At 34.7% G+C, this 26,615-nt stretch overlaps 1 protein-coding gene across 1 annotated transcript in view; it reads left to right on the top strand.

Moving 5' to 3' along the window:
• Window positions 1–1,135: 1,135 nt before the first annotated feature.
• Window positions 1,136–26,615, top strand: part of afap1l1b (actin filament associated protein 1-like 1b) — a 36,253-nt gene continuing 10,773 nt past the window's right edge. The window contains exons 1-10 of the mRNA XM_073824302.1: window positions 1,136–1,221; window positions 16,228–16,353; window positions 19,568–19,651; window positions 19,861–19,949; window positions 21,111–21,222; window positions 21,303–21,401; window positions 21,488–21,699; window positions 21,782–21,961; window positions 25,091–25,183; window positions 25,311–25,389. Of these exons, the coding sequence (XP_073680403.1) occupies window positions 1,200–1,221; window positions 16,228–16,353; window positions 19,568–19,651; window positions 19,861–19,949; window positions 21,111–21,222; window positions 21,303–21,401; window positions 21,488–21,699; window positions 21,782–21,961; window positions 25,091–25,183; window positions 25,311–25,389 (1,096 nt within the window). The 5' untranslated portion in view covers window positions 1,136–1,199. The remainder of the gene's footprint in view (window positions 1,222–16,227; window positions 16,354–19,567; window positions 19,652–19,860; window positions 19,950–21,110; window positions 21,223–21,302; window positions 21,402–21,487; window positions 21,700–21,781; window positions 21,962–25,090; window positions 25,184–25,310; window positions 25,390–26,615) is intronic.

The following is a 26,615-nucleotide window of genomic DNA, read 5'->3' on the forward strand; positions in this document are numbered from 1 at the left end:
ATGTTCCATGAAGATATTTTGTAAATTTTCTACCATAAATGTATAAAAACTTGATTTTTGATTAGTAATATGCATTGCTAAGAACTTCATTTGGACAGCTTTTAAGGCAATTTTCTCAATACTTTTTTTTTGCCCTCAGATTCCAGATTTTCAAATAGTTGTATCTCAGACAAACATTGTCATATTTTAACAAAAATCAATGGAAAGCTAATTTACTCAGCTTTCAGATGATGTAAGAATCTCAATTTCGACAAATTTACACTTATGACTGGTTTTGTGATCCAGGGTCACATATTATACATTTGTTCATTTTCTGTATAAAAAAGCACATACAATATACAAATTTCTATCATACATTCCATTTTTCTGTCAATATGGAATTCAATATCTTTCCGAAATAATTTTGAGTAAATACAGTGAAAAAAAAGATGCAAAATGGTTTATTTTTCTTGACCACAAAATTCCCAGGTATATGTAAATATTAAGCTTATATCTTTCCAAAACATGCTTAGCAGGATAAATTCTATCAGGTATTTTGCAAGACACTTCCTTAATTTTGTTATTGATACAAAACTTATTTGACAGATTCCATGCTTTAACCCAAGAGATATTACCAAATAAAGAAGACAAGACAATCTTGCTGCAGGTAAAGACACAGAACGAAGAGCATTCCTTATAATCGTATTACTACACTGTTGTTTTAAAACAATGAAAATGTTTCCACAAGGATTAACCATGCTGATTCCTTCTGAAGTATAGTTTTTTTAAAAGTAAAAAAAAAGTTTTTAAAATTGCGTCAATAACAATAGCAAATTCTCTTGGTTTAATTGGTAATTGGAATTTCTGAAGAAATTCAGTATATGACAAGTGTCCATGAGAATTAAATAATTGTAGTCTTACTAAAAGAATACCTTCATTGATCCCAGTATGATAAAATATGATATAATAAACTAATTTGCATCTGAAGGTTAAAAAGACCACCTGGATGACGTTCGTTGTTCGCCTCTGTGAACTAGCCGTTTCCTACCTGATGAGCACTAGGACCCGGATGAGCAGAGATTCGAAGTGGTCTCCACGCGCCCCTGTCAAAAGTGTAGTGTTGGCCACACGCGCGCTGCACAAGATGCTGGTGTACATTACAGTGAGGAGGGACTGCTGAAGTCTGTTACGGAGTACTCAAGAAAATTATTCTTTTCGACATGGAGATCACCGATTCCACTTGTAAGTATTTATTTTTTTTTTTGTTCACACGAAAATAGCCTTACAGTTGTCTTCGAAATAAGCAATAACGCATTATTTGAGCTTTTTATTATTACTAAAGTTAATCAATCGCACCTTTTTCTGTGTACCTGAGCTGGTAGGTCAATCTAATGTTATTACACAATTCTTACATGTTTTGGGATACAAAAAAAGAAACCTTTCAACACACTTGCACAGTTATGTTAGTCAAGCAATAGATGGTTAATAACTAAATGGATGAATGAAAGCATGTCATCACTATGTTAGGATAGTTTTACGAAAAGCATGGATTTTTGTTTCCCTTACGAATAGATGTGTGAATAATTATTAACCATAGAACCATTTGTATATAGATTAAAAAAAACGTCTTTGTTATTATGTCCCTAGAATATGTGTCAATTTTGTTAGCATCATAACTCCCCCTTATGGTAAAGATGTACAGTTTCTTAAAAAAAAACATGATGATGTCATAATGACATCATCACCCTTTCAGCATGTGAACCCTTAGAGTAGGGGACAATCTTGAAAAGTCAACCCTGTTGTCATGTTTTTTGTCAACATTTATAATATTTACTTGCTCTTAAGGGCATATTTTAGGTCTATTATGTATAAAAGCTTTAATAAATATATTTCAAACTCAATTGTTTAAAATCAAAAAGCTGCTATTTTGTGGAATGACACATATTGACTGTTTCTGATTTTTGATTTGAGGTTTACCTCAAAATTATATCTTGTTGAAGGCCCAAATGAATATGTCTAGTTTAAGGAAAGCATACTGTTTAACAAAATAATAAACAGTAAATGGTTAACTTCAAAAAAAAAAAAAAAAAAAAAAAAAATATATATATATATATATATATATATATATATATATATATATATAAAATATAAAAATACACGACCAGTCACAAGTTTTTGATGTCTCTTCGGGTCACTGAACCTGCATTTATTTGATCCAAAGTATACAAAAACAATACAATTTTGAAATATTTTTACGATTTAAAAGAACCGTTTTTTAAAATGTAATTTATTCCTGTGATCAAAGCTATATTTTCAGCATCATTACTCTAGTCGTCAGCCAGTGTCACATGATCCATTAGAAATCATTCTAATATGCTGATTTGCTGTTCAAGAAACATGTTTTATTATTATTTATTTTATTATTATTATTTATTATTATCAATATTCCAAAGATCGTCATTTTTCTGAAATAAAAAGCCTTTATACACTATACCATTAAAACATTTTTGAATGTTTTATTTATTTTTATTGATCAAAAGTGATGATAAAGACATTTGTAATGTGACAAAATATTTACATTTTTTTTTAAATGCTGTTTTTCTGAACTTTCTATTCATCAAAGAAACCTGACAAAATTTTACTCAGCTGTTTTCAACATAATACTAATAAAAAATGTTGTTTTTTTGCGCAGCAATTTAGAATATTAGAAGTATTTCTGAATGATCGCGTGCCTGGAGTAATGATGATAAAAAATCTGCTTTGAAATCACACAAATAAATGACATTTTAAAATATGTTCAAATAGAAAACAGTTATTTTCAAAAGCAAAAATATTTCTAAATTTTCCTGTTTGTGCTGTACTTTAGATCAAATAAATGCATGCTTGGTGAGCAGAAAATACTTTTTAAAAAACATAAAAAAAGTTTGGACTGTTACTGTATACCTCATCCTCTCATCCTGTATTCTTCATGTCCCCAACTTTCCATTGACCCAGCTATCAGCTCCTTCATCCTGCTGTTCTGAGCTGGTTGAAGGCCAGTTCAGCATGATGGCTATTCGTGATCTGAAAGAAGACTTCCTTGCCTCTCATGCAGGAAATCCGCTTGAGAATGTGTTCAGCTCTGAGTTTGTTTGCATGGATGCCAGGAAAAAACAGCCCATCAGCCACTTGTTGCTGTTTTTAGTAATGGGGGGTTTTGGAAATGGCCATTTTAAGTGTTGGCTTGCTTTTTGCGAGGAGCACTAGTGAGATTAGACACATAGGTGAAGCTTACACCTTCAAGTTTTATTGAAAATTGTAGTTTCTGTGGGCTCTTACCCTGTTATGAGTCCCTTGTTTGTCCTGAACAGTTAAACTGCCTGCTGTTCTTCAGAAAAATCCTTCAGGTCCCACAAATTCTCTGTTTTTTCAGCATTTTTGTGTATTTGAACCCTTTCTAACAATGACTGTATGATTGTGAGATGCATCTTTTCACACTGTGGGACTCATATGCAACTATTAAAGAAGGTTCAAACACTCACTGATGCTTCAAAAGGGAAAACAATGCATTAAGAGCCTGAGGGTGAAAACTTTTGAACACAATGAAGATGTGTACATTTTTATTACTTTGCCTAAATATCATATTTGTTCATTTAGTACTTCCCTTCAGAAGCTACGGTAGATACTTACATGTTTCCCAGAAGTCAAAATAAGTTATATTTACCCTGATCTTCAAATTAAAAAAGTTTTTACCCCCCAGCTCTTAATGCATTGTGTTTCTTTGCTATTTAATTCACTGATTTATTGATTAACAACAATTTTAGTCAGATACATGGGGGGGGGGTGTCTGAGTTGTACTGATTCCTCCAGTTCCTTATGCATATGGCTTACATCTATAAATACCCATGGCCAAATAGACAAAGGCTTCTCTCTTCTGCAGCTTGTGAGCCTGATGGGTCCGCACAGGCCTGACACTGTCTCTCACTCCAGCATTCCTCGGCCCGAGCGCAGCCGTCAAGGGCGGCTCTTGTCTGTAGAGAAATCACACAGAGTTATTACGATACACAGGGGCCGGAAAGGTCCTTGTGTGCGACCCTGTAGGCCCTTCCACACTCGTGTCCTCAAAGAGTGGAAATCAAAGGCAGTCATCACAGGGGCTCGCTGTGGATGACCAATGTATTAACCCCTTCGTGAAAGAAGGTCAGATGCTGAGGCCCGGAATAAAGCTGGAAGAGCTTTTCCTAATCAACCTTCCTCAATCCCATTAGTCATGCAAAGTAGCAGCCAAGATATGGGTGGAAGCAGTGATTAGAACTGAAAGATAAGAATCGCAAGAAAGATGTTTTGGCTTTCTGAGTCTTTCTAAATATGTCTCAAGTTAAACGAAATCTGAAAACATATAAAAATAAAGATTTTACAGCCAGGGTTGTTGTTGTACAAAAGCAACTCTCATGACTGCATGCCTGACGTCTTATGACTGTGGTGCAGAAACGAAAAGATGGAAAAAAGATAGCAAAAGGCTGCTCTGTTCCATCTCTATAAATCCTACCTGGTTATGGGCTAACACTTGTCTTTTTTTGGCATTGTGATGTTCGTTTTTGATGTACTTTATGATGATGAGCAGGTTAGTCCTCTGGTGTCTCTTGACTGTTGTTTATTTTCTGATTGGTTGCAGAGTATCATAATGCAACTGTATAATACTGGTTAAAGATCTTGAAGAGTGTTTTATGTGAGTGAAAGTGTGAGTGTGAATGCCAGTGAATAAAACCGTCATCCCTGTGGTTTACAGAAGAAGGCATGTTAGCATTATCCTCCAACCAGAAAACATCTCATGGGGTGGACAGACATTTAGGACCTTAAATGAAACTTCTCAAGTTTCAGTGGTCACACGGTGAAGTAAACAATCACAAAACTTCTATATAATCTATCTATCTATCTATCTATCTATCTATCTATCTATCTATCTATCTATCTATCTATCTATCTATCTATCTATCTATCTATCTATCTATCTATCTATCTATCTGTCTATCTGTCTATCTGTCTGTCATTTGTTCTGTTTGTCTGTCTTTTGTTAGTTCCTGTTGTTACTTTGTTTGTTCTCTCTGTCTGTCATTTCTTCATTCATTCAGTCTGTCTTTCTGTTATTCCTTCATTTGTTTGTTCTTTCTGTTTCTTCATTTGTCTTTTCCTTCTGTCTGTCTGTTGATCATTCGTTCATTAGTTCTGTCTGTCCTTCATTCTCTGTTTGTCGTTCATTTGTTCATGCGTGTGTGCTTTCATTTGTTTGTTCTCTGTCTATCTGTTGTTAATTTGTTCGTTCTGTCTGTCTGTTGTTCGTTTGTTCTTTCTGTCTGTTATCCCTTTGTTAGTTCATTCTGTCTGTCTGTCGTTTGTTCATTGGTTTGTTCTTTCTGTCTGTCTATCATTCCTTCATTCGTTTTCTTTGTCTGTTGTTCATTCATTCTGTCTGTCTGTTGTTCGTTCGTTCGTTCAGTCTGTCTTTCTGTCTGTCGTTTGTTTGTTTGTTGATTGGTTTGTTCTTTCTGTCTGTCTGTCATTCCTTCATTCGTTTTCTTTGTCTGTTGTTCATTCATTCTGTCTGTCTGTCGTTCCTTCGTTCGTTCAGTCTGTCTTTCTGTTGTCTATTCATTCATTCGTTCTGTCTGTCTGTTGTTCATTCGTTCTGTCTGTCATTTCTTCATTAGTACTTTTCTTCTTTCTGTCTGTTTGTCTGTTTTCTTTGTATGGCCTATGAACCTTTAAACTTCAAGTTTGTTTGTTCATTTGTTTGTTTAGTCGTTGTTTCTTTCTTTCTTTCTTTCTTTCTTTCTTTCTTTCTTTCTTTCTTTCTTTCTTTCTTTCTTTCTGTCTGTCTGCTGTTCATTTGTTCTCTCTCTGTCGTTTGTTCTTTCTTTCTTTCTTTCTTTCTTTCTTTCTTTCTTTCTTTCTTTTTTTCTTTCTTTCTTTCTTTCTTTCTTGTTATAAGGCCTCTCAACCTTTGAACTTAACGTTTTTTTCCAAAACATTTAAACAGCACTTTTTCAAGTTTTTCTAGTTAAAAGCTGGATTTGATACTTTTCTTTGAATTGGATTTTTAATTTTGAACGGTGCACAATCCTGTTCAGCTTGTCTTCTGACGACCACGATGTACTACAACTTGTTGCAGAGGGATTTTTTCCCCAAGCTCATTAAGCCATCAATAACCATGTTGTCATCCTCAAAGCCTTCATCTCTTCCCTTTCAATTATGTGGCCTGTTGTTCCTCTGTAATTGACCCCACCCAGCGAGCTGTCATCCACTAAAATACTGAGCATTAAATTATAGCCATCTCACACTGCTGTCCAAGTGGCCTCCATGTGACCTTGACTGCTGTTCATCAAAGCTGCTTCAGTGCATCGGCTCTGCTTGTGTGTCTTGGATAGCTATGGCACGTGACGTCCACCCACCCTGAATCAGACAGCTGATAAGCTTTTTTAAGGATCGTGTGGTCGCGGTATTCTGCATATGAAGCTTGTAGGATCTAAAACCTCATTCCTCACCGTTACAGGAGAAACCCAACATGGTCTGTGGATAAGACCACTAAACAGACACAGATGGTGCGTGATGTAGATATGGTGTGTACTATGAGTATTGTAGTGTTTTGTTGGAAGGGGTCCAGATGGGAGGGTCCGGAGCTGGCTGAGAGCGATCGTGCTAGTTAACAGAGGACTGATGGTATGTCATTTTTGGGGGTGTGTGGAGGAGAGGAATAGGAAGCAGAAGGTTAGGGATGATAGAAACTGCTTTCGTCAGCCCAGACAGGAAGCTACAGCTGCAGGACATATCCCCTTACCCACAATGCCCTTGCCTCAAGACCGCACAGCTGCTTTCCCTAGAATTTGTTTTGCAAGTGTTGGTGTATTTGGGATTGTGTTCAGTGATGTATTTGGGTGAATGAATGTTTGCCCTGCATTTCTGAATGCTATGCGCTGCATTGTCCTCTTTTCCTCAAAGGTGATGTCACTGGGTAATTTTGCACCTTACAATGCCACATTGTCTAAACTACTTTGCCGAAACACTCTAATGAAAGTTCAGCTGGAATGTGTCCAGTCTATACAAAGCAAGTACTTTTTTTTTTTCAAATCTTTGTTTGAATGTAAATTGGTGTATCCCAACATAAAAAAGTAACTTGAGTGTTTAATCTAAAGGTTAACTTTTGTTTATTTATTTATTTTATTGATTACAATATTAAAATGATAATTACATTGAAACATTTTATTTACTTTTTTATTATTATTTAGTACTATTAATGAAATAAGAGTATATTTAAATATTCATGTGTATGCATGTGTGTATTTAACTGTTTTAAATTATTTTAAATTTTTCATTTTATAATTTGTTGTTTTTATAATTATATACATTATATAACATGTATTAAATAAGATAATAAATAAAATATATGAATAATAATACTTACTATTAAATAGATTTTACAAAAGTTATTACAAATTATATTAAATATGCTTATATAACTAATTATATAATAAATAGTTAATCTAATAATTAATAATAATAGATAAAAATATTTTTTAGAATTTAATAATTTTTTATACATTTGAATTTTTGAAAATAATTATAATTTTTTATTATAATAGACAAGCTATTTTGCAAAAATGCATTGTTAATATTTTTAAAGAATAATAAAAAATATAATAATATACAATAATATATACTTGTACAATGTATATACATTTATATATATATATATATATATATATAATGAATAGTTGTAAAATAATAATTAATAATAATACATGAGTAAATGTTATATTTTTAGATTTCAATACATTTGTTTATGTGTAATAATTTATCATTTAAATTAATATATAAAAACTTGTTTTTATATATATATATATATATATATATATATATATATATATATAATTAATTATATAACATGTATTATATATTTAGATTTTTATAGAAGATATGCATTTGTTTACATTTTTAATAATTTATCATTTAAAAATAATTATATAAAAATTTTATATAATAATATAACATAATATATACTTTTAAATATTTATATATAACAAATTATATATAATGAATAGTTAATCTAATAATAATAATAATAATAGAGAAATAAATTTTATTTTTTAAGATTGAAATACATTTATTTAATTAATAACTTATAAGTTTTTATATTTTTATGCATTTTTTCAAGTAATTTATAATTTAAAACTAATTATATAAAATGTTTATATAATAACATATGTACTCTTTATATATATATATATATATATATATATATATATATATATATATATATATATATAATGTTTATATTTTTATATATTTAACAAAATATGTATAATGAATGGTTAATCTAATAATTAGTAATATTAGATAAACCTTTTTTATTTTAATGCATTTGTTTATATTTTTAATACTTTATCATTAAAAATAATTAAATGTTTTTATAAGAAGACAATATAATAATATATAAATAAAAAATATATATATAATCAATTTTACTTTTTCTATTATAAAAATTTTAACATTTTTAATTATTAATTATCTTTAACATGATCTATAGCCCCATTCATTTACTTTGGTATTTATGTCTAACCGTTAAGCTTAAAATATGCGCTTCTTATTTGACAAAGTAAAAAGTTATTTATAAATATAATAAATTTTTCTAAACTACATTTGAATATGAATTGTTTTTATCTAAATGCATAGTTGTGTAATGGCAATGCTGAGTTTTTTAACCAGTTACTGATTGATAAAAACTGTTTATCTTTAGAATCTGGTCAATTATCTCTATTATGATCTTTGATCTTTTGATCTATTTTGACTTAATCTTCTTTAATTGTGCATATGACTAATAAACGTGCTGATGAGAGAAGTCTTTATTTTCAGTTGGTCTGTCTTTTGTCACTTTATACTTAAATACAATGTGTCTTTGGTCCACGAGAGCCGGCAGACAGCACAGACGCATTAAAAGAGCCACTGAAGCAGTCAGATGGGGTTCAACAACTTCACATTCCCACACTTTACACACGAGATGCACGGCAGCAAGACCAGGCCAGCCATCAGAGTAGCTGTAACTGAGCTGACTCTGCTTAGTTACACAAACTTGACCCAGTTTCCAGAGCGAAATATGGCCAGCAGAAGACACAGAGGCACAGAGGGTGTTGTGTGGGAACTCGAGTTGCTCGGAAAAGGGCCGGGTCGCTCCCTCGCCCGTGTCAGCGAGTGCACACCCAGACAATAGCCCTCTGGAGAGCTGCGGCCCTGCAGTTGTGATTGCGCCGCTCTCAGTACAATAACAGAGTCATCCTACTCTCTGCTCTCTGAGTTTCCGCCTCCTACTCTTCTTCCGCCCCTCTCTTTTTCTTGTTTCCCCTAACGGACACACACACATCCACGTTTCCTGCTCTCGGAGAGAGAGGAAAACTCATATGAGAAGTCTACTGGCCATTAAGCAAATTCAGCGAAAGACGACTGGAAGTTAGCTTATCATTGGCTGTGTGTTTTAGAGTGATGCCTTTTGGAGATCTAGCAGATTCGGAAGTGAAATTTCATTTGTTTTGGACTTGTTACTCACCCTCATGTCGTTCCAAACCCGTAAGACCTTCGTTCATCTTTAAAACACAAATTTAAATTTTTTCATGAAATACAAGAGCTTTCTGACCCTGTATAGACAGCAATGCAACTGACATGTTCAAGGCCCAGAAAGGTAGTAAGGATATTGTTAAAATAGTCCAGTGGTTCACTCGTAATTTTATGACGCTATGAGAACACTTTTTGTGTGCAAAGAAAACAAAAATAATGACTTTTTTCAACAATCTCTTCTCTGTCTTCGATACACACTAACAAAAGTATCGCATATGTGTTATTGTACTTTTATGTACACGCCAGAAAAAAGTATTCTCTAAGCTTTATAAAATTAAGGTTGAACCACTGATGTCACATGCAGTGTTGCCAAGTCCGCGTTTTTTCTGTAAAATCGGGTTACTTTAACACTGTTGCCGCGCATTGTTTTTCATGTCTGTGGGTTTTTATCCCCTGGAATGCACATTTTACCAGGGGAACCCCACAAAAAATGCACATTTTACCCCCCAGACTGTGATTTTTACTGGGAGATCACCACGAAATCCAGTTGGGCTAGTTTTGAGTAGCAGTTGGCCAGGTTTTGTTGTGAAAACCTGGCAACCCTGGTCACTTGGACTATTTTATTGATGTCCTTGCTACCTTTCTAGGCCTTGAAGTTGTCAGTTGCATTGCTGTCTATGCAGGGTCAGAAAGCTCTGGGATTTCCTCAAAAATATCTTAATTTGTGTTCTGAAGATGAACAAAGGTCTTACAGGTTTCGAATGACATGTGAGTGAGTAATTAATGACAGAATTGTCTTTTTGTGTGTGAACTATCCATTTAATACAGAAGTTAGTTAGTTACTTTCATTGTAAAAGCTTAATAAAAGAATTTTAAGGAAGAGGGATCACAAATGTATTACTATTTAAAGGGATAGTTCACCCAAAACTGAAAATGGTGTCGTTATTTACTTACCCTGTAAGTGCTGTTCCAAACCTGTAAGACTAAAATCTTTAAAACACAGATTAAGATTTTTGTTTAAATCTGAGAGCTTTCTGACCCTGCATAGACAGCAACGCAACTGACACTTTCAAGGCCCAGAAAGGTAGTAAGGACATTGTTAAAATAGAATAGAAAAAATGCATATTTTACCCCCCAGAATGTAATTTTTACTGGGAGACCACCTCTGAAATCCAATTGGGCTAGTTTTGAGTAGCAGTTGGGCAAATTTTGTTGTGAAAACTTGGCAACCCTGATCACATTGACTATTTTATTGATGTGCTCACTACCGTTCTTGTCTACGCAGGGTCTATTTCATCGAAAATATCTTAATTTGTGTTCCGCAGACGAAGGTCTTACGGGTTTGGAACAACATGAAGAGTGAATAATTATTTAAAGAATTTTTATTTTTTTGGTGAACTATCCCTTTAATACAGAAGTTATTTACTCTAGAAATGCTTCCATTGTAAAAGCTTAAAAGAAGAATTTGTGAGCATTTTAAAGATATATTTAGATTTATTTTTTTTAAATACATTTTAATAATTTATTTATTTTTTCTTGGCTGTAGATTGTAGACAGTAATGTGGTAGAAGGAGAAGAAGGAAAAATGAGAGTGAGTGAGAGAGAGTTGATCCAGTGCAGATGACCCAACACAAAATCACACCAATGAGGATGAACTGAGATAGTAAAGAGCTCACAAAAATCCTCCTCAGCACAACGCAGCTTAGTTTTGGCTTTGTCTGAAGATGGTGGGTTTCTCTTCTGATTCAGCCGTTGAGAACGATGAGCACTTAATTGGTTTACTTTCTTTATCTCTGTCAGCTCAGTGTTTGTGTTCTGCTGACAAAACTGCAAAGGCATTTGGAAATCTGCATTGTGAATTATTTCTTCATTGTTGAAAACAATCCTGAAGGTTCCTGTTTTAGAGTGTTATTATTTCATTGATTGGGTCTTTTTGATGCACTTATTTGAAATAATATGCACTTAGATGTTTATTCTGCAATATATGATTTCATTGATTCTGGAATTATCAAATGTGTGCATTTTTGTTGTTGTTGTTTTAAGAACAAGTTAGAATTACTATTTAATTGAGTAGAATTTTTGTACACTTAAAGGGATAGTTCACCCAAAAAAGGTCCATGCGACTTCACTTGTCCTAATGTTATGAAGCTACGAGAATCCTTTTTGTGCACAAAGACAACTAAAATAATGACTTTAATCAACAATTTATTTTCTTCCATGTCAGTCTCCGCCTCGCGTTCACGAGAATACCACCAACGTTCGCGTTCCGCCGCGTTCTGAAGTTATTTTGTCATTCAACTATGGAATCTGATCTCCAATCCGTCCCAACATTTCAGAATTTTTCTCTATATAAAGGACTTCTATGGTGCCCTTGAGTTTGAACTTCCAAAATGCAGTTTAAATGCAGCTTCAAAGGGCTCTAAATGATCCCAGCCGAGGAAGAAAGGTCTAATCTAATCCAGTGGGCGGGGCCTATAATGAGAAGAAGACTATTTGTCACTGTCTTGCTTTGGAGGAAATGTTTATGCAAATATATATGCAAATATATGCAAATATATGTCACCTCGTACCTCGGATCCAAGCGAGCCGTTTTCTGAGTGTTATTGCATAAATGCTTTTTTATTGATGATGAGGACATTTTAAATTATGAAACTTGCAGGATGTATTAGGCGTACAAAGACTCTTCTGTGTCAAAAGATCAAGGGAAATTTAGATTCTCACGTCATGGTCCTTTTAAAGCTGCAGGAGTTGACTGCATGAAATGTTCAATATTTCCCACTTTGTTTTTTTCGGTATATTAAGTGCATCATCTGGGCGTTAGAAGTGCACTTCATCTAGTTTCAGTGTAAGCACAAATGTAAACACTACAGTGGCTGTAATAAAAAAGAAAACAACAACACTTTTTTCTATTACTATGTGACTTTGTGTTGTGTCCTTTTAAAGCAATACTGTAGTTCATCCAAAAATGAAAATTTGTTGAAAATGGACGCGTCCTCATGCCATCCAAGATGTAGATGAGTTTGTTTCTTCATCTGGAGAACACCAATGGATCCTCTGCAGTGAATGTTTTTTTTTTCTTCTTACAAATACGCTGCTTTTCATTTCACAAGATGTTTTCACAAGAAAATTGATGGACTGGAGTAGTGTGGATTACTTGTGGATCATTGTGATGTTTTTAGCAGCTGTTTCTGACGGCACCCGAAGGTTGCATAGTGCATTTGTACAGTGGTGTGAAAAAGTGCTGGCCCCCTTCCTGATTTTTTTTTTTTTTTGCATGTTTGTCACACTTTAATGTTTTAGATCATCAAACTAATTTAAATATTAATCAAAGATAACACAACATGCAGTTTTTGAATGAAGTTTTTTATTATGAAGGGAAAACAAAATTCAAACCCACATGGCCCTGTGTGAAAAAGTGTTTGCCCCCTAAACTTAATAACTGGTTGGGCCACCCATAGCAGCAACAACTCCAATCAAGCGTTTGCAATAACTTGCAATGAGTCTGTTACAGCGCTGTGCAGGAATTTTGGCCCACTCATCTTGGCAGAATTGTAGTAATTCGGCCACATTGGAGGGTTTTTCGAGCATTAACAGCCTTTTAAAGGTCATGCCACAGCATCTCAATAGGATTCAGGTCAGGACTTTGACTAGGCCACTCCAAAGTCTTCATTTTGTTTTTCTTCAGCCATTCAGAGGTGGATTTGCTGGTGTTTTGGATCATTGTCCTGCTGTAGAACCAAAGTTTGCTTCAGCTCGAGGTCACGAACAGATGGCCGGACATTGTCCTTCAGGATTTTTTGGTAGACAGCAGAATTCATGGTTCCATTTATCACAGCAAGTCTTCCAGGTCCAGAAGCAGCAAAACAGACCATCACACTACCACCACCATATTTTACTGTTGGTATGATGTTCTTTTTCTGAAATGCTGTGTTACTTTTATGCCAGATGTAATGGGACACTTACCTTCCAAAAAGTTCAACTTTTGTCTCGTCAGTCAACAGAGTATTTTCCCAAAAGTCTTGGGGATCATCAAGATGTGTTCTGGCAAAACTGAGACGGGCCTTTATGTTCTTTTTGCTCAGCAGTGGTTTTCGTCTTGGAACTCTGCCATGCAGGCCATTTTTGCCCAGTCTCTTTCTTATGGTGGAGTCATGAACGCTGACCTTCACTGAGGCAAGAGAGACCTGCAGTTCTTTAGATGTTGTTGTGGGGTCTTTTGTGACCTCTTGGATGAGTCGTCGCTGCGCTCTTGGGGTTATTTTGGTCGGCCGGCCACTTCTGGGAAGGTTCACCACTGTTCCATGTTTTCGCCATTTGTGGTTAATGGCTCTCACTGTGGTTCGCTGGAGTCCCAAAGCTTTAGAAATGGCTTTGGAAAAACCTTTTCCAGACTGATAGATCTCAATTACTTACCTGAATTTCTTTGGACCTCAAAATGATGTGTAGCTTTTAGGGATCTTTTGGTCTACTTCACTTTGTCAGGCAGGTCCTATTTAAGTGATTTCTTGATTGCGAACAGGTGTGGCAGTAATCAGGCCTGGGTGTGGCTAGAGAAACCAAACTCAGGTGTGACAAACCACAGTTATGTTTTAACAGGGGGTGGGGGGCAAATACTTTTTCACACTGGCCCATGTGGGTTTGGATTTTGTTTTCCCTTCATCAAAAAAAACCTTCATTTAAAAACTGCATATTGTGTTTACTTGTTTTATTTTTTATTAATATTTAAATTTGTTTGATGATCTGAAACATCAAAGTGTCACAAACATGCAAAAAAAAAAAATCATTAAAGGGGCCAACACTTTTTCACACTACTGTATGTAAAATGGGATGCACCATTTGCTTCTTCATCAGCATAGATTTGGAGAAATTCAGCAGTACATAACTTGCTCACCAAAGGATCCTCTACAGTAAATGGGTGCCGTCAGAATGAAAAACATCTTGTGAAAGTAAAAAGCAGCATGTTTGTAAGAAAAAAAACCTCATTCACTACAGAGGATCCATTGGTGTTCTCCAGATGAAGAAACAAACTCATCTACGTCTTGGATGGCCTGAAGGAGCATCAATTTTCAGCCAATTTTCATTTTTGGGTAAATTACAGTATTCCTTTAAAATAGCACAATGCAAAGTCACGCAGTAATAGAAATAAATGGTGTTGTTTTCTTTCAGCCATTGAAGTGTTTACATTTGTGGTCTCATTCCACTGTTGATCTTGCATCATTTTACATAGGATTTGTTTTCTTTTTTGGTTAAATGACTCACTCAAGAGTGAATTTTTACAGCCCTCTAAGTAAATATGCTGACACAGGTTCTCCAACAGTCTTCACTGTTTCATTGATCTTCACTCTCACTCACTGTACTGTAAATTTATTCAGACACCTTCAACATTTCGTAAATTATCACATTATTATTTATATCAAAAATTATATCTGGTGTCTGAATAATATTTGGTTTGACTGTAAATTACTCTAACATGTAGGTCGCACGTTTGCATACCAAGAAATATTTAATGAACAGGATGATCCTCAAAATAGAAATGCAAGCTCGGAAAAGATCCTTTATTTTGAATCCCCCCTGTTTGCATAGTGGTTGCGACCTCTGCTTCAAAGCAGTGTTTGTTTTTGGAGCGGTGAGGGTCTAGAAAAGAAACATCATGAGCTATGCAACAGGTTTTTGATCTGGTCCAGACAGATAGAAAAAGCGCGTTCAGGGCAAAAGCAAAAGAAAGGTCACATATTGCAGTAATTACTTGTGGCCAAGAATAATAATTCCTAGATCAGCAAAACTATATGTGTGGCAGGTAGCCTTGAAAAGGGGCTTTTTCTTTCCCATCCCTCTCTCTGGAGCAGAGACCGGGTGTGGTGTGAAGTGCTTACATGTGTTTCTCTGAAAGAGATGAGTTTGTAAGGTACTTACTTCTGCTTTTTATTCCTTTAGGATGAAAGATGTGTGACTCTGATCTCTTTAATCTCAATCCCAGTGAACAGGGAACATTCTTTTTGGGTTCTTTAGGGAACGTTATGAACAAACTTCAAATAGAACATTTGTTAATGTCAATCCAGGTCCAGACATTCAAGCTTTTCCTCGCATTTCCTTCCTAAAATGAATAATGAGATATGTCCGCACCTACAGACAACTATTATGAATGTTGTTGCATTGTTGACTAGCTCTATATACGTGAATGCTTATTTCAGGACTTTCTAAAAATGTTGTTTCTCTTTAGGGGGTTTCTTGTTTCCTGTGTTTGTTAGGCCATTCATAACAGTGCAGCTATTGTTCGCCGTGCACAGATTTGGAAGAGCGCTACCATAAGAAATCAATTCAGGTCATACCCCTTGCTTGTTTATTGCATTAAACCTTTAGGAGATCATGTTTGGCATTTTGGCAAGGTTTCTCAACAAACAGCCAAAGAAAATCAGATGTCCAACAGCTGAGGCCTGTCTCATGATGGATTTTAAAAAGGTCAAATAGGCTGAAATAGGCTGAATGGAAATGCCCAGTTGCTCCTAGTAACACAAATAGAAAATAAATGAAAGTTAATATAGAAGCTGCTTAAGTATTTAGATCATCTGAAGTGTAATGGGGTCCAAAAGTCCCCAGTGATTTTTCATGTCATCGTCTGCAAACATTTTTTCTGGTCACTGATCTTTGTCTTGAATCTCTGTGCAGGTATGGAGCACCTGGTGAAGGAGCTGAGTTTGCTTCTCAAACTGCTGGAAAACGAGAGTGTGAGTTCAGCCACGGCAGAGAAGATGAGTGTGGTCAGAAACTTGGTCAAACAGCTGCAGCCGTCCGGTAAGACTGAGCAGCAAATACATAACAGCTGAGCAGAAATGCTTGGCCAAGGTCTCGCTGAAGGGGTCCACACATTAATAATTATAGAAGTGTCAAAGTATTTCAGACAGCACAGTTACTCCGAAGAAAGGGACTAATTAAAAAAGGTTGCTCCACATAATTAAAGGAATAAAATATATGTTATTTTTGACATTCTGTGTTGTATTTCATGTAGTGTTGTTTTTGGCGGCCGATTTTCATTTTAGTTTTAGTCTAGTCTTTGTGTGAACCTGACATTTTAGTTTTTATTAGTTTTAGTCAAGTTCATACCCCTTTTAGTCTAGTCAAGTTTTAGTCGACTAAAAGTCTGAGCATTTTAGTCTTATTTTAGTCAGAATTACCCATGACTATTTTAGTCTAGTTTTAGTCGACGAAAACTAATGACATTTTAGTCTAGTTTTAGTCGACGAAAACTGATTACATTTAGTCTATTTTTAGTAATGCAAATTTATCTAACCCAGTCAATATAGTTTAAGTACCTAGTATAGACTAGTATATAAAGTATTCCTAGTATATAAAGTTTTCTTTTAGCTAAACCCATTTCAAACAAGGTTATATTATTTTTTTGTTACCTTATAGGCTGAAAAATGCATCCATTGCAGAAGATGCTCTAATTTGAATTTACAACATTTATTTTATTTTAGTACACACACATAAATAAAAATTTAATAAAAACAATAAATAAAATAGCATCACATGACAATGCCAGGAAAACAACAACAACAGAGAAACAAGGTTTGAATGGTTAAGCTACAATTTACAAAAAATTAATGATGTGACGTTCGACACAGAAGCTTCGAATAATAATATTAATCAACTTAACAATATTCTTAATTTACTTGATCATCTATGCATACAAGAATCTTTTGTACTTTTGTTTTTTTAAGTTTATTTACAGATTAATTCATTTATACCTTCTGTAAGTAAAATATTTCTTATGGTTTTCTTAGCATAAATTTATTTATTCTATGAAATTGTCCAAAAATTGCTTGGACAACTGGAATGCAAAAGAAACGTTTTCCACCTTTGACCACAAGATGTCATTAGTGTAAAACGTGTTGAAAAGCTTCGAGTAATGAACCCTTTTAGATACAGTTGATCCCGTGGGTGCTTCGAAAAGCTTTTTTTTTTTTTTAGTAGAAGAAAATGTATGTGTTCTTCCTTCTTTTTCCCCCAAATATGAACCCTATCTGGCCGGGCATTGGTCCCTTTATCTGTGTCAGACTTAACTTTGTTTGTGGGCGTCTTCTAGATAATGCAGCGAGTGGAGCTTGACGGAGTGACGCCGCTCGCTTGCGGTTTAGGCTAGAAGTGATACAACTCTGGCTACTGGGCATGCGCACATCAATCTAACATTCTAACATTTCGTTTCGTCTCGTTTTCGTCAACGAAAATAAAGAGACAATTTAGCATAGTTTTTATTTTGTAAACAACATTTAGTCTCGTTTTTAATCGTCAACGATATTTCATAATACATTTTATATAGTCATCGTCACATGACCAGCATTTTCGTTTCGTCTCGTCTCGTTTTCGTCACGTGATAAAGGTTCGTTGACGACGATATTTAGTCATAATTTTCGTTGACGAAAGCAACACTAATTTCATGTTAGAATTATGTATGAAGGGTTTAACACTTATTCCCCTTTTTACAAGATGTAATATAAGTCTCAGGTGTCCCCAGAATGTGTCTGTGAAGTTTAAACTCAAAATACCCCACAGATTATTTATTATATCATAATGAAAAAGCTTATTTTGAGTGGAAACAGTTTTTGGGCATGGCTCTTTAAATGCAAATGAGCTGCTGCTCCCGCCGCTTTTCCAGAATAGAGCTGTGCATTTACAGCTTGTACCTCAGATACTGTGATAAAAAAAATATCTGTTTTGATTATCATGTCTATCGGGCTGAAATCATGCGTTTTAAAGCCATATTAGTTTAAACTTCATCATATAAGTACTTGGGAGTTGAGTTGGACAACAAGTTGGCATGGTCTACAAACACTGAAGCTGTTTATAAGAAGGGCCTAAGTCGGCTATATTTCTTGAGGAAGCTAAAGTCTTTCAATGTGTGCAACAGGATACTTAAGATGTTTTATCAGACTGTTGTAGCGAGTACTATCTTCTTTGCTGTGGGGTGTTGGGGTATGGGACTTAAGACAAAGGATGCCAACAGATTAAACAAACTCATCAAAAAGGCTGAATCTGTTGTCGGTTCTGAGCTTAGTACTTTGGAGGAAGTGGCTAAGGATAGAATGCTGACAAAGCTGTTAGCGATCATCAGCAATGAAACTCATCCTCTCCATAAGACTCTGGACAATCTCTGGACAAACAGGCTCATTCAGCCTCGTTGCTTGAAGGAACGTTATAGGAAATCATTTCTACCTAGCGCTATTAGATTGCATAATTTGTCTGTCTAGAGAAGTTGTGTTGTCAAAGGGTATTGTTGTCACATGTACAGTATTGTTTATTGATACAATAAGTGTTTATTGATGTATTGAGCTGCCATGACGATTTAATTTCCCTTTGGGATTAATAAAGTTCATCAATCAATCAAACAATCAATCAATATGTTTTTCTGAGCGCACACATCTGAAGCATGCGCAAAGCAGCTTTCACATGGCATGTGAGTACTAAACTAAGTTCTCTTTCGTGTCGTATTGCGCTTTAACTGTCAGATACACACAAGTTTATGTTAAAAACACAGCGTGTTTATATTAGATCTGTGTGGCAGCAGCATAATATACAGTAAATAAATCCACTGCTCTCTTGTCTCCTCTGAGGCTGGGACTCTAAATAGTGATCTGTGCTCGTCTGTGCAGCCAACGACAGAACAGTTAGCATGCTTTGCGCAACCTTTTGCCATGGCGTTAGAACTGGTACACCGTGTCGCTTGTGAAAACAAAATGGTGGTGCCGTGGGTGGAAACAGATTAAGGGGCAGTAATATTATAAAAGATCCCTTTTCATATGTCACGAGGGGAGCGAAATCTGAACAGCTCTTTTTTTCACATGGTTGCAGAGAAAGGCTTACCAAAACAAAGTTAATGGGTTGTCCTCTTTCACATTTTCTGGGTTGGTAGATGCACCAGGGACCTGCTTATAGCACTTAAACATGGAAAAAATGACATTTTAATGATATGTCACCTTTAAATTGTATGTTTAATTATTTTTTTTTGTAGTGAATGGATCTGACTTCATATACATGAACACGTCCCTCTATGGAAATGGTACCAGCTTTGTTGAATCATTGTTTGAAGAATTTGGTGAGTTTACTAAAAGCTAGACATTTATTTTTAGTGAAAATGAAAAATTAAATACATATTTAGTTTTGTGAAAACAGTGCTTAAAGCTTAAATATAGTACACAAATACTTGTAGTAAGTTCTGCTGAAGATAGCAGAAAGAATGGCAGCTTTGTTTGTTATAATCATATTCCCAGGATGTCATATGAATCTTATGATGCTTGTTCTCAGACTGTGACCTACAGGATCTCAGGGACTCGCCTGAAGAGATGAAAGATGTGGAGCAAGAGGAGGCGTGCAAGCACTCGCCCACTAAATCGGTAAAACAATATGTATTAAATATAAAAACATACCGTTCAAAAGTTTAGGGTCTTTTAAAGAAATTAGTCATTTTATTCAGCAAGGATGCACTACATTGATCAAAATTGACAGTAAAGATATTTAAAGATATTTATGTATTTATAAATATAGCTGAAAGTAGCGTTTATTGGGGTTCAAGCACTTTAAGGCATTTAAGCACATGAAAAAAGACATTACATATTATGTATCAAGCCTGTAACAACCTAAATTAATAATTTTTTTTTTTGCCAAATCCAAGTCATTTACCATAGAAATATGATGTTTTTTTTAAATATTTACGGCTGTTATATATAAATCCCAAAGGGTACATTTCACAATTTTTTGATAATTATTGACCTAGACTGAGTCCAGAAAATTGCACTGCAGTGTTTTTTCCAGATTGAGTGAAAAACCTAGGACTACTTTGCAAAAGTCGTTTTTCTTTTACATGTTCTTAATCATTTCTCAATAGTTTGATTGACAGCAGTGTTTCTAGAAGCAAAGTTGTTTGGAATGAAGAGGTCTATCGTATGATATGAATATTGTGCGTATGTGTTTAAAACTGTGCAATATAAAATCGTTTACACCTATGAAAAATGTGATATATCACCCCCCAGGGGCCGATTTCTTTCAAATTTCTCACAGACCTTTAGGGCCATGAGTAAAACAGGCCCACCAAGTTTCGTTCCAATCAACCTCTGTTAAGCTGGTCTAATAGATGCTCAAGTCATGTTTTTTGAGATACGCAAATGTCCTCATAGCCACTTATGGCACTTTGGACCAAGACCATGCATACCTGTTTTTTTTTCTCTTTTACAGTGCCACCAAGTGGCCTGGTTCCGTGACTTTTTCCACTTGACATCAGATTCAACTCTTAACATATGTGTTATGAGTTTGGGGAGGATATCTCATTCTGTTCAAAAGTTATAGCGGTTTTAGTAAAAGTGGCCCTGCCCTTTTCGTTTTTTTAGCGTCTCTTTGCGATGGTGAGTTGAAAGTTAGACTTTTTTTTTTGACAATTATCCATATTCACTCTACAGAGATTCTTACTGCACTGGTTTGGTTCTGATTGGGCCAAAAACCTAGGACTAGTTCACAAAAGTTTTTTTTTTTTTAAATAATTATTGATTTTGTTTTGTCAGAGTCCCACAGACACACCACCTCCCCTCCCTACCACACCTCCTCCTGATGATTACTATGAAGAAGCCGTCCCGCTCGGACCGGGCACGGCGCCCCAGTATATAACAACTCGCAGTAAGTGCAAACACATTCAAGCCTAAGATGGCAAAATAACAGCCAGTCACGAAACCTAACACAATGTGCTTGTTTACCAGACAACTCCAGCCCTCCAAACTCAATAGAGGATGCTTATTATGAAGATGCTGACAACAATTACCCAACAACTCGTCTGAACGGGGCCAGCAAAAACTCCTGTAAGAAACCTGTGCTGTTTTTATACTGGTGCTTATGAAAATATACTACATTTGTATGAAGTTTTAACAGCTGTTGATGTCAACAGACAATGATTCAGATGCACTCAGCAGTTCTTATGAGTCCTACGATGAAGAGGATGAGGAAGCTAAAAGCAGAGAGAGGACGCATCAATGGCCCTCAGAGGAGAGTCCAGTGGGTCAAATGAAAGACTGCTGTAAATGCGCTTTCCTGCTTCGCAAGAAACGTTTTGGTCAGTGGGCTAAGCAGCTAACAATCATCCGCGAGAACAGACTTCAGGTGAATTGCGCTGGAACTGTTAAAAGAAGGGAGACAATGTAACATCTGATCAAGCTCTAAACATAGCATTTATTCTCCGCAGTGCTTCAAGAATCCCAAAGATCGCTCTCCACATGTTGACCTCCCCCTGAATCTCTGTAATGTCATCTATGTGCCTAAAGATGGACGCCGCAAGAAGCATGAGCTTCGTTTCTCCATGCCAGGAGGAGAGGCGCTAGTGCTGGCTGTACAGAGCAAAGAACAGGCCGAGAGCTGGCTCAAGGTGCTTCATCGCAATATATGATGTAATATAATGGCTATTTACTAAATAAAAAAATAAGTTAAAAAAATATTATGTGAGAGGAAAGAGATGAAAGTTATGCACAGTTATGTAGGAAATCCAGGGTTCCCATGGTTATGGAAAACTTGGAAATATCAGGGAATTTAAAAATGGTGATTTCCAGGCTTGAAAAAGTAATTGAAATTAATACAATCTTAAAAAGTCAAGGAAATGTTTATAATAATGTTATAGTAATGTTTTCTACTTATGCTCGACAGTGTTTTTTTAGTATTGCTTATATACTATTATTGTATTTATTAAACTCAGTTTAAAAAAAAAACTATCTACACTATCTCGCAATTCTGACTTTTTTTCTCAGAATTGTGAGATATGAATTCGCAATTGCAAGTTATAAAGTTTCATTTTGAGGGGGAAAAAAGAATGATGATCTCCAATTTCTATCTCACAATTATGACTTAACTCACAATTGCGTGTTATAAAGTCAGAACTGCGAGATATAAAATTGCAATTCTGAGAAAAAAGTCACAATTGCGAGATATAAAATTGCAATTCCGAGAAAAAAAAGTCACAGTTGAGAGATAAAAACTCACAATTCTGAGAAAAAAGTCACAATCGTGAGTTTACATCTTGCAATTCTGACTTTATAACTCACAATTTGTGAAATGAGTTTATATCACAGTTCTGAGAAAAAAAGTCAATTACTAGATATAAACTCATCATTCTGAGAAAAAGTCACAACTGCGAGACAAACTCACAATTCTGAGAAAAAAGTCACAATTGTGAGCTTATATCTCGCAATTCTGACTTTACTTCTCAAAATTGCAAAAAAAATTTTTCTTCTCAGAACTGCATGATATAAACTCACAATTCTTTTTCAGAATTGTGAGTTTATATCATGCAGTTCTGAGTAAAATTCCACAATTGCGAAATATAAACTCGCAATTCTGAAAAAAAAAGTCACAATTGCGAGATATAAACTTACAATTGCGAGTTTATATCCTGCAATTCTGAGAAAAAGGTCAGATTTGTGAGTTTATATCTTGCAATTCTGACTGTATTTCTGTGAGTTTATGTCCCAGAATTCTGACTTTATAACTCACAACTGCGAGTTTATATCTCACAATTCTAAAAAAAAAAAAAGTCAGAATTGTGAGATCGCGAGTCGCAATGACCTTTTTTTTATTCAGTGGCGAAAATGGGCTTCCATAAGTTTCAGTTAGTTGCAAGGGCCACATTTTTAAGTTTTGCTTTTCTTTATTTTATTTCAGCTTAATATTAAAAGTTTTAATAGTTTTAATTTTGGATAGCAATACCAACACTAATACTCAATTCTGAAATATTTATTTGGTTACAAATGCATCTTTGACAGTACTGTGTCCATGAAATTATTAAAAAAACTTCTATTAGTAATTTGATCATTAAAAATGACAGAATAGTGGAGATTATTAGTCAAAAAGTGTAATTTTCCTCTAACAATGGTACAGCAGTTAGAGCTCATTATGCAAAATTATTTGACCCATCCAAATCAAGGATTAATCACACTAAAACTGAACACTGTATAGCAGTTATTCTTGTAAACTAATTCGGTAACACTTTATTTTAAGGTCCAATTTTATAGCTATTAATTGGTTGCTTATTTGCAGGCATATTACTAGCATATTGGCTGTTTATTAGTCTTTATTAGGCACATATGGACCACAAAACTAGTCTGAAGTAGCACGAGTATATTTAAAGCAATAGCCAACAGTTAAATTTATGGGTCAAAATTATATTTTCTTTTATGGTCCAAAAATCAATCAGATATTAAAGGAACACTCCACTTTTTTTGGAAATAGGCTCATTCTCCAACTCCCCCCGAGTTAATAAGTTGAGTTTTACCGTTGTGAAATCCATTCAGCCGTTCTCCTGTTCTGGCGATATCACTTTTAGCATAGCTTAGCATAGATCATTGAATCCTATTAGACCAATAGCATCACGTTCAAAAATGACCAACGAGTTTCCATATTTGTCCTATTTAAAACTTGACTCTTCTGTAGTTATATCGTGTACTAAGACCGGTGGAAATGCAAATCTTGGCTGATAAGATTAGGAACTACACTCCCATTCCGGCGTAATAGTCAAGGAAGTTTGCTGCCGTAATAAGGCTGAAGCAGGAGCAGTAATACCACGCAGCACATGTGCAAATGCTAAACTAGCTGGGAACTCATTTCTGATAATACGCTTCGGCCATATTACGGCAGCAAACTTCCTTGACTATTACGCCGGAATCGAAGTGTAGTTCCTAATCTTATCAGCCTAGAAACTCGCAGCTTTGCATTTCCACCGGTCTTAGTACACGATATAACTGCAGAAGAGTCAAGTTTTAAATACAACAAATATGGAAACTCGTTGGTCATTTTTGAACGTGATGCTATTGGTCTAATAGGATTCAATGATCTATGCTAAGCTATGCTAAAAGTGATATCGCCAGAACAGGAGAACGGCTGAATGGATTTCAAAACGGTAAAACTCAACTTATTAACTCGGGGGGAGTTGGAGAATGAGCCTATTTCCAAAAAAAGTGGAGTGTTCCTTTAAATAAAGATCATGTTCCATGAAGATATTTTATAAATTTCCTACCGTAAATATATTAAAACTTGAAAGCCGATTTTCTCAATATTTACATTTTTTCCACCCTCAGATTCCAGATTTTTAAAAAAGTTTTATCTCGGCCAAATATTTTCATATCCTAACAAACCATACATCAATGGAAAGGTTATTTATTTAGATAACGTTTGAATCGGTTTCCAAAAAATTGACCCATATGACTGGTCACATATTAATGCCTTATTCTGCATGACCATGCTCTGATCCCTTAACCCAACCCAAACCTAAACTTAACAACTTCCTCAATATTAACAAGCAGCAGATTCATATTTTAATAAGGAAAAAAACTCTTAGTTAATAGTGAATATGTGTTCCCTTTTCTAAAGTGTTACCACTTATTTACTTTAATGTTTTGACTGTTTTCAGATTTCATAGTGTCATGGTAGCATGGATCAGAATAAATCTGGTTCTGGCAGATTTTCTTATATTTAATAGCTGTATGACTCTTCTGTTAACACTATGCAGGTCATTCAGGAAGTAAGTAACCTGGCAAACAACATTAATGGAAAAGACAGTTCGTCCTCTCCAATGATACTGCGAAAACTAGAGCTGGATAAGGTAAGGCTGAACAGATTACTAGCATCATGTAGCCCAAAGTACACTAGACGGCTAAAATATACTGATTATGAACATAACCAGCATGGGGATCCCTATAATTGCTCTGTCTCCTTCCTGGTTATTCCAGATGATGTCAGCAGATAAACATACTTCTGATTCTGACAGCGCAGCCAATGGAGACGTAAGCCGTGAGATCTGTGAAAACGGTATGAACACAAAATGATTTCTTTGCTTAGTGAATGCTTTTGGGGTCAGAGTCGGTTTTCCAGGTGTAGAGCGTTTCCTCTTGTTAGTTCTGTGATGTCACGCTCAAACAATGGAACACAGGAAGGATGTAGCTGCTCTGTGCAGTACTTCCTGTATCTTTGATGTGTCCTGAGGTTAAAGTTTGTGCCTTTTAGTATGTCACATCCTTCTTTTCTTTTCTTTTTTTTTTTAGGTTTCGTATTGGCATACACGTTATGCTGGTACTTTATGGAATATCAGCCAATGTTAGAAATTGTTTTTATTTATCTTTATTAGCCAATATTGAAAATTGAACTGGGCATAATTAATGCTTAATTTCTCTATTTTTACATTTGGATTACCTTTCTGTCATCTAAAACTTAGATAATTTGTTAACTTTACAAAAAATGTCATTTGTTAGCATTAGTTAATGTATTAACTAACATGAACGAACAATGAACAATGCATTTATTACACTATTTATTCATCTTTGTTAATGTTAGTTAATAAAAAATACAGTTCATTCTTTGTTCATGTTAGTTCATACTGCATTAACTAGTGATTTAATAATGCTTAGTAAATGCTGAAATTAACATTAACTAAAATTAATAAATGCCATTGAAGTATTGTTCATTCTTAGTTCATGTTAACTAATGTGGTTAACTAATGTTAACTAATAAAACCTTATTGTAGAGGGTTACCAATAATTCACTATTAATACAAACAGCACTATTAAATGTTATTTTTAGCAAATCTCAACATAATCATACAGTTTTTATTCAATTGCATTTAAATAAATTGATTTTAGTTTTTTATATTTGATTTTTATTCACACAAAATAATATCAAATTTTAATATCTAATCAGTTATCACCTAAAACATGAAAATAATTTTTTGGTGTCATCTAGATTTTTGATAGTGTGCACCCCTAGTTTCGTTAAGTTAAAAAATAAAATGGATAATAAAAAAAAAAAAACATTTTATTAGTAATTTAGTATTTGTAAATGACAGAAAAAGTCATGGAAATTTTTGGAATGTTTTTTATGCAGTACTTTATATTGTCTTGATCTCTAAATTCGCTTGTAACATTTCAAATGATTGATTACATTTTTTAAAATAATTTTTTAATGTTAAATAATGAATTATTTAGACAAAATAGAATAGAATTAGTCATTCAACCATTTATTAGTTATTAGCCAACACCTTA

This window comes from Garra rufa, chromosome 19, assembly GCF_049309525.1.
Source record: "Garra rufa chromosome 19, GarRuf1.0, whole genome shotgun sequence".
Lineage (NCBI taxonomy): Eukaryota > Metazoa > Chordata > Actinopteri > Cypriniformes > Cyprinidae > Garra > Garra rufa.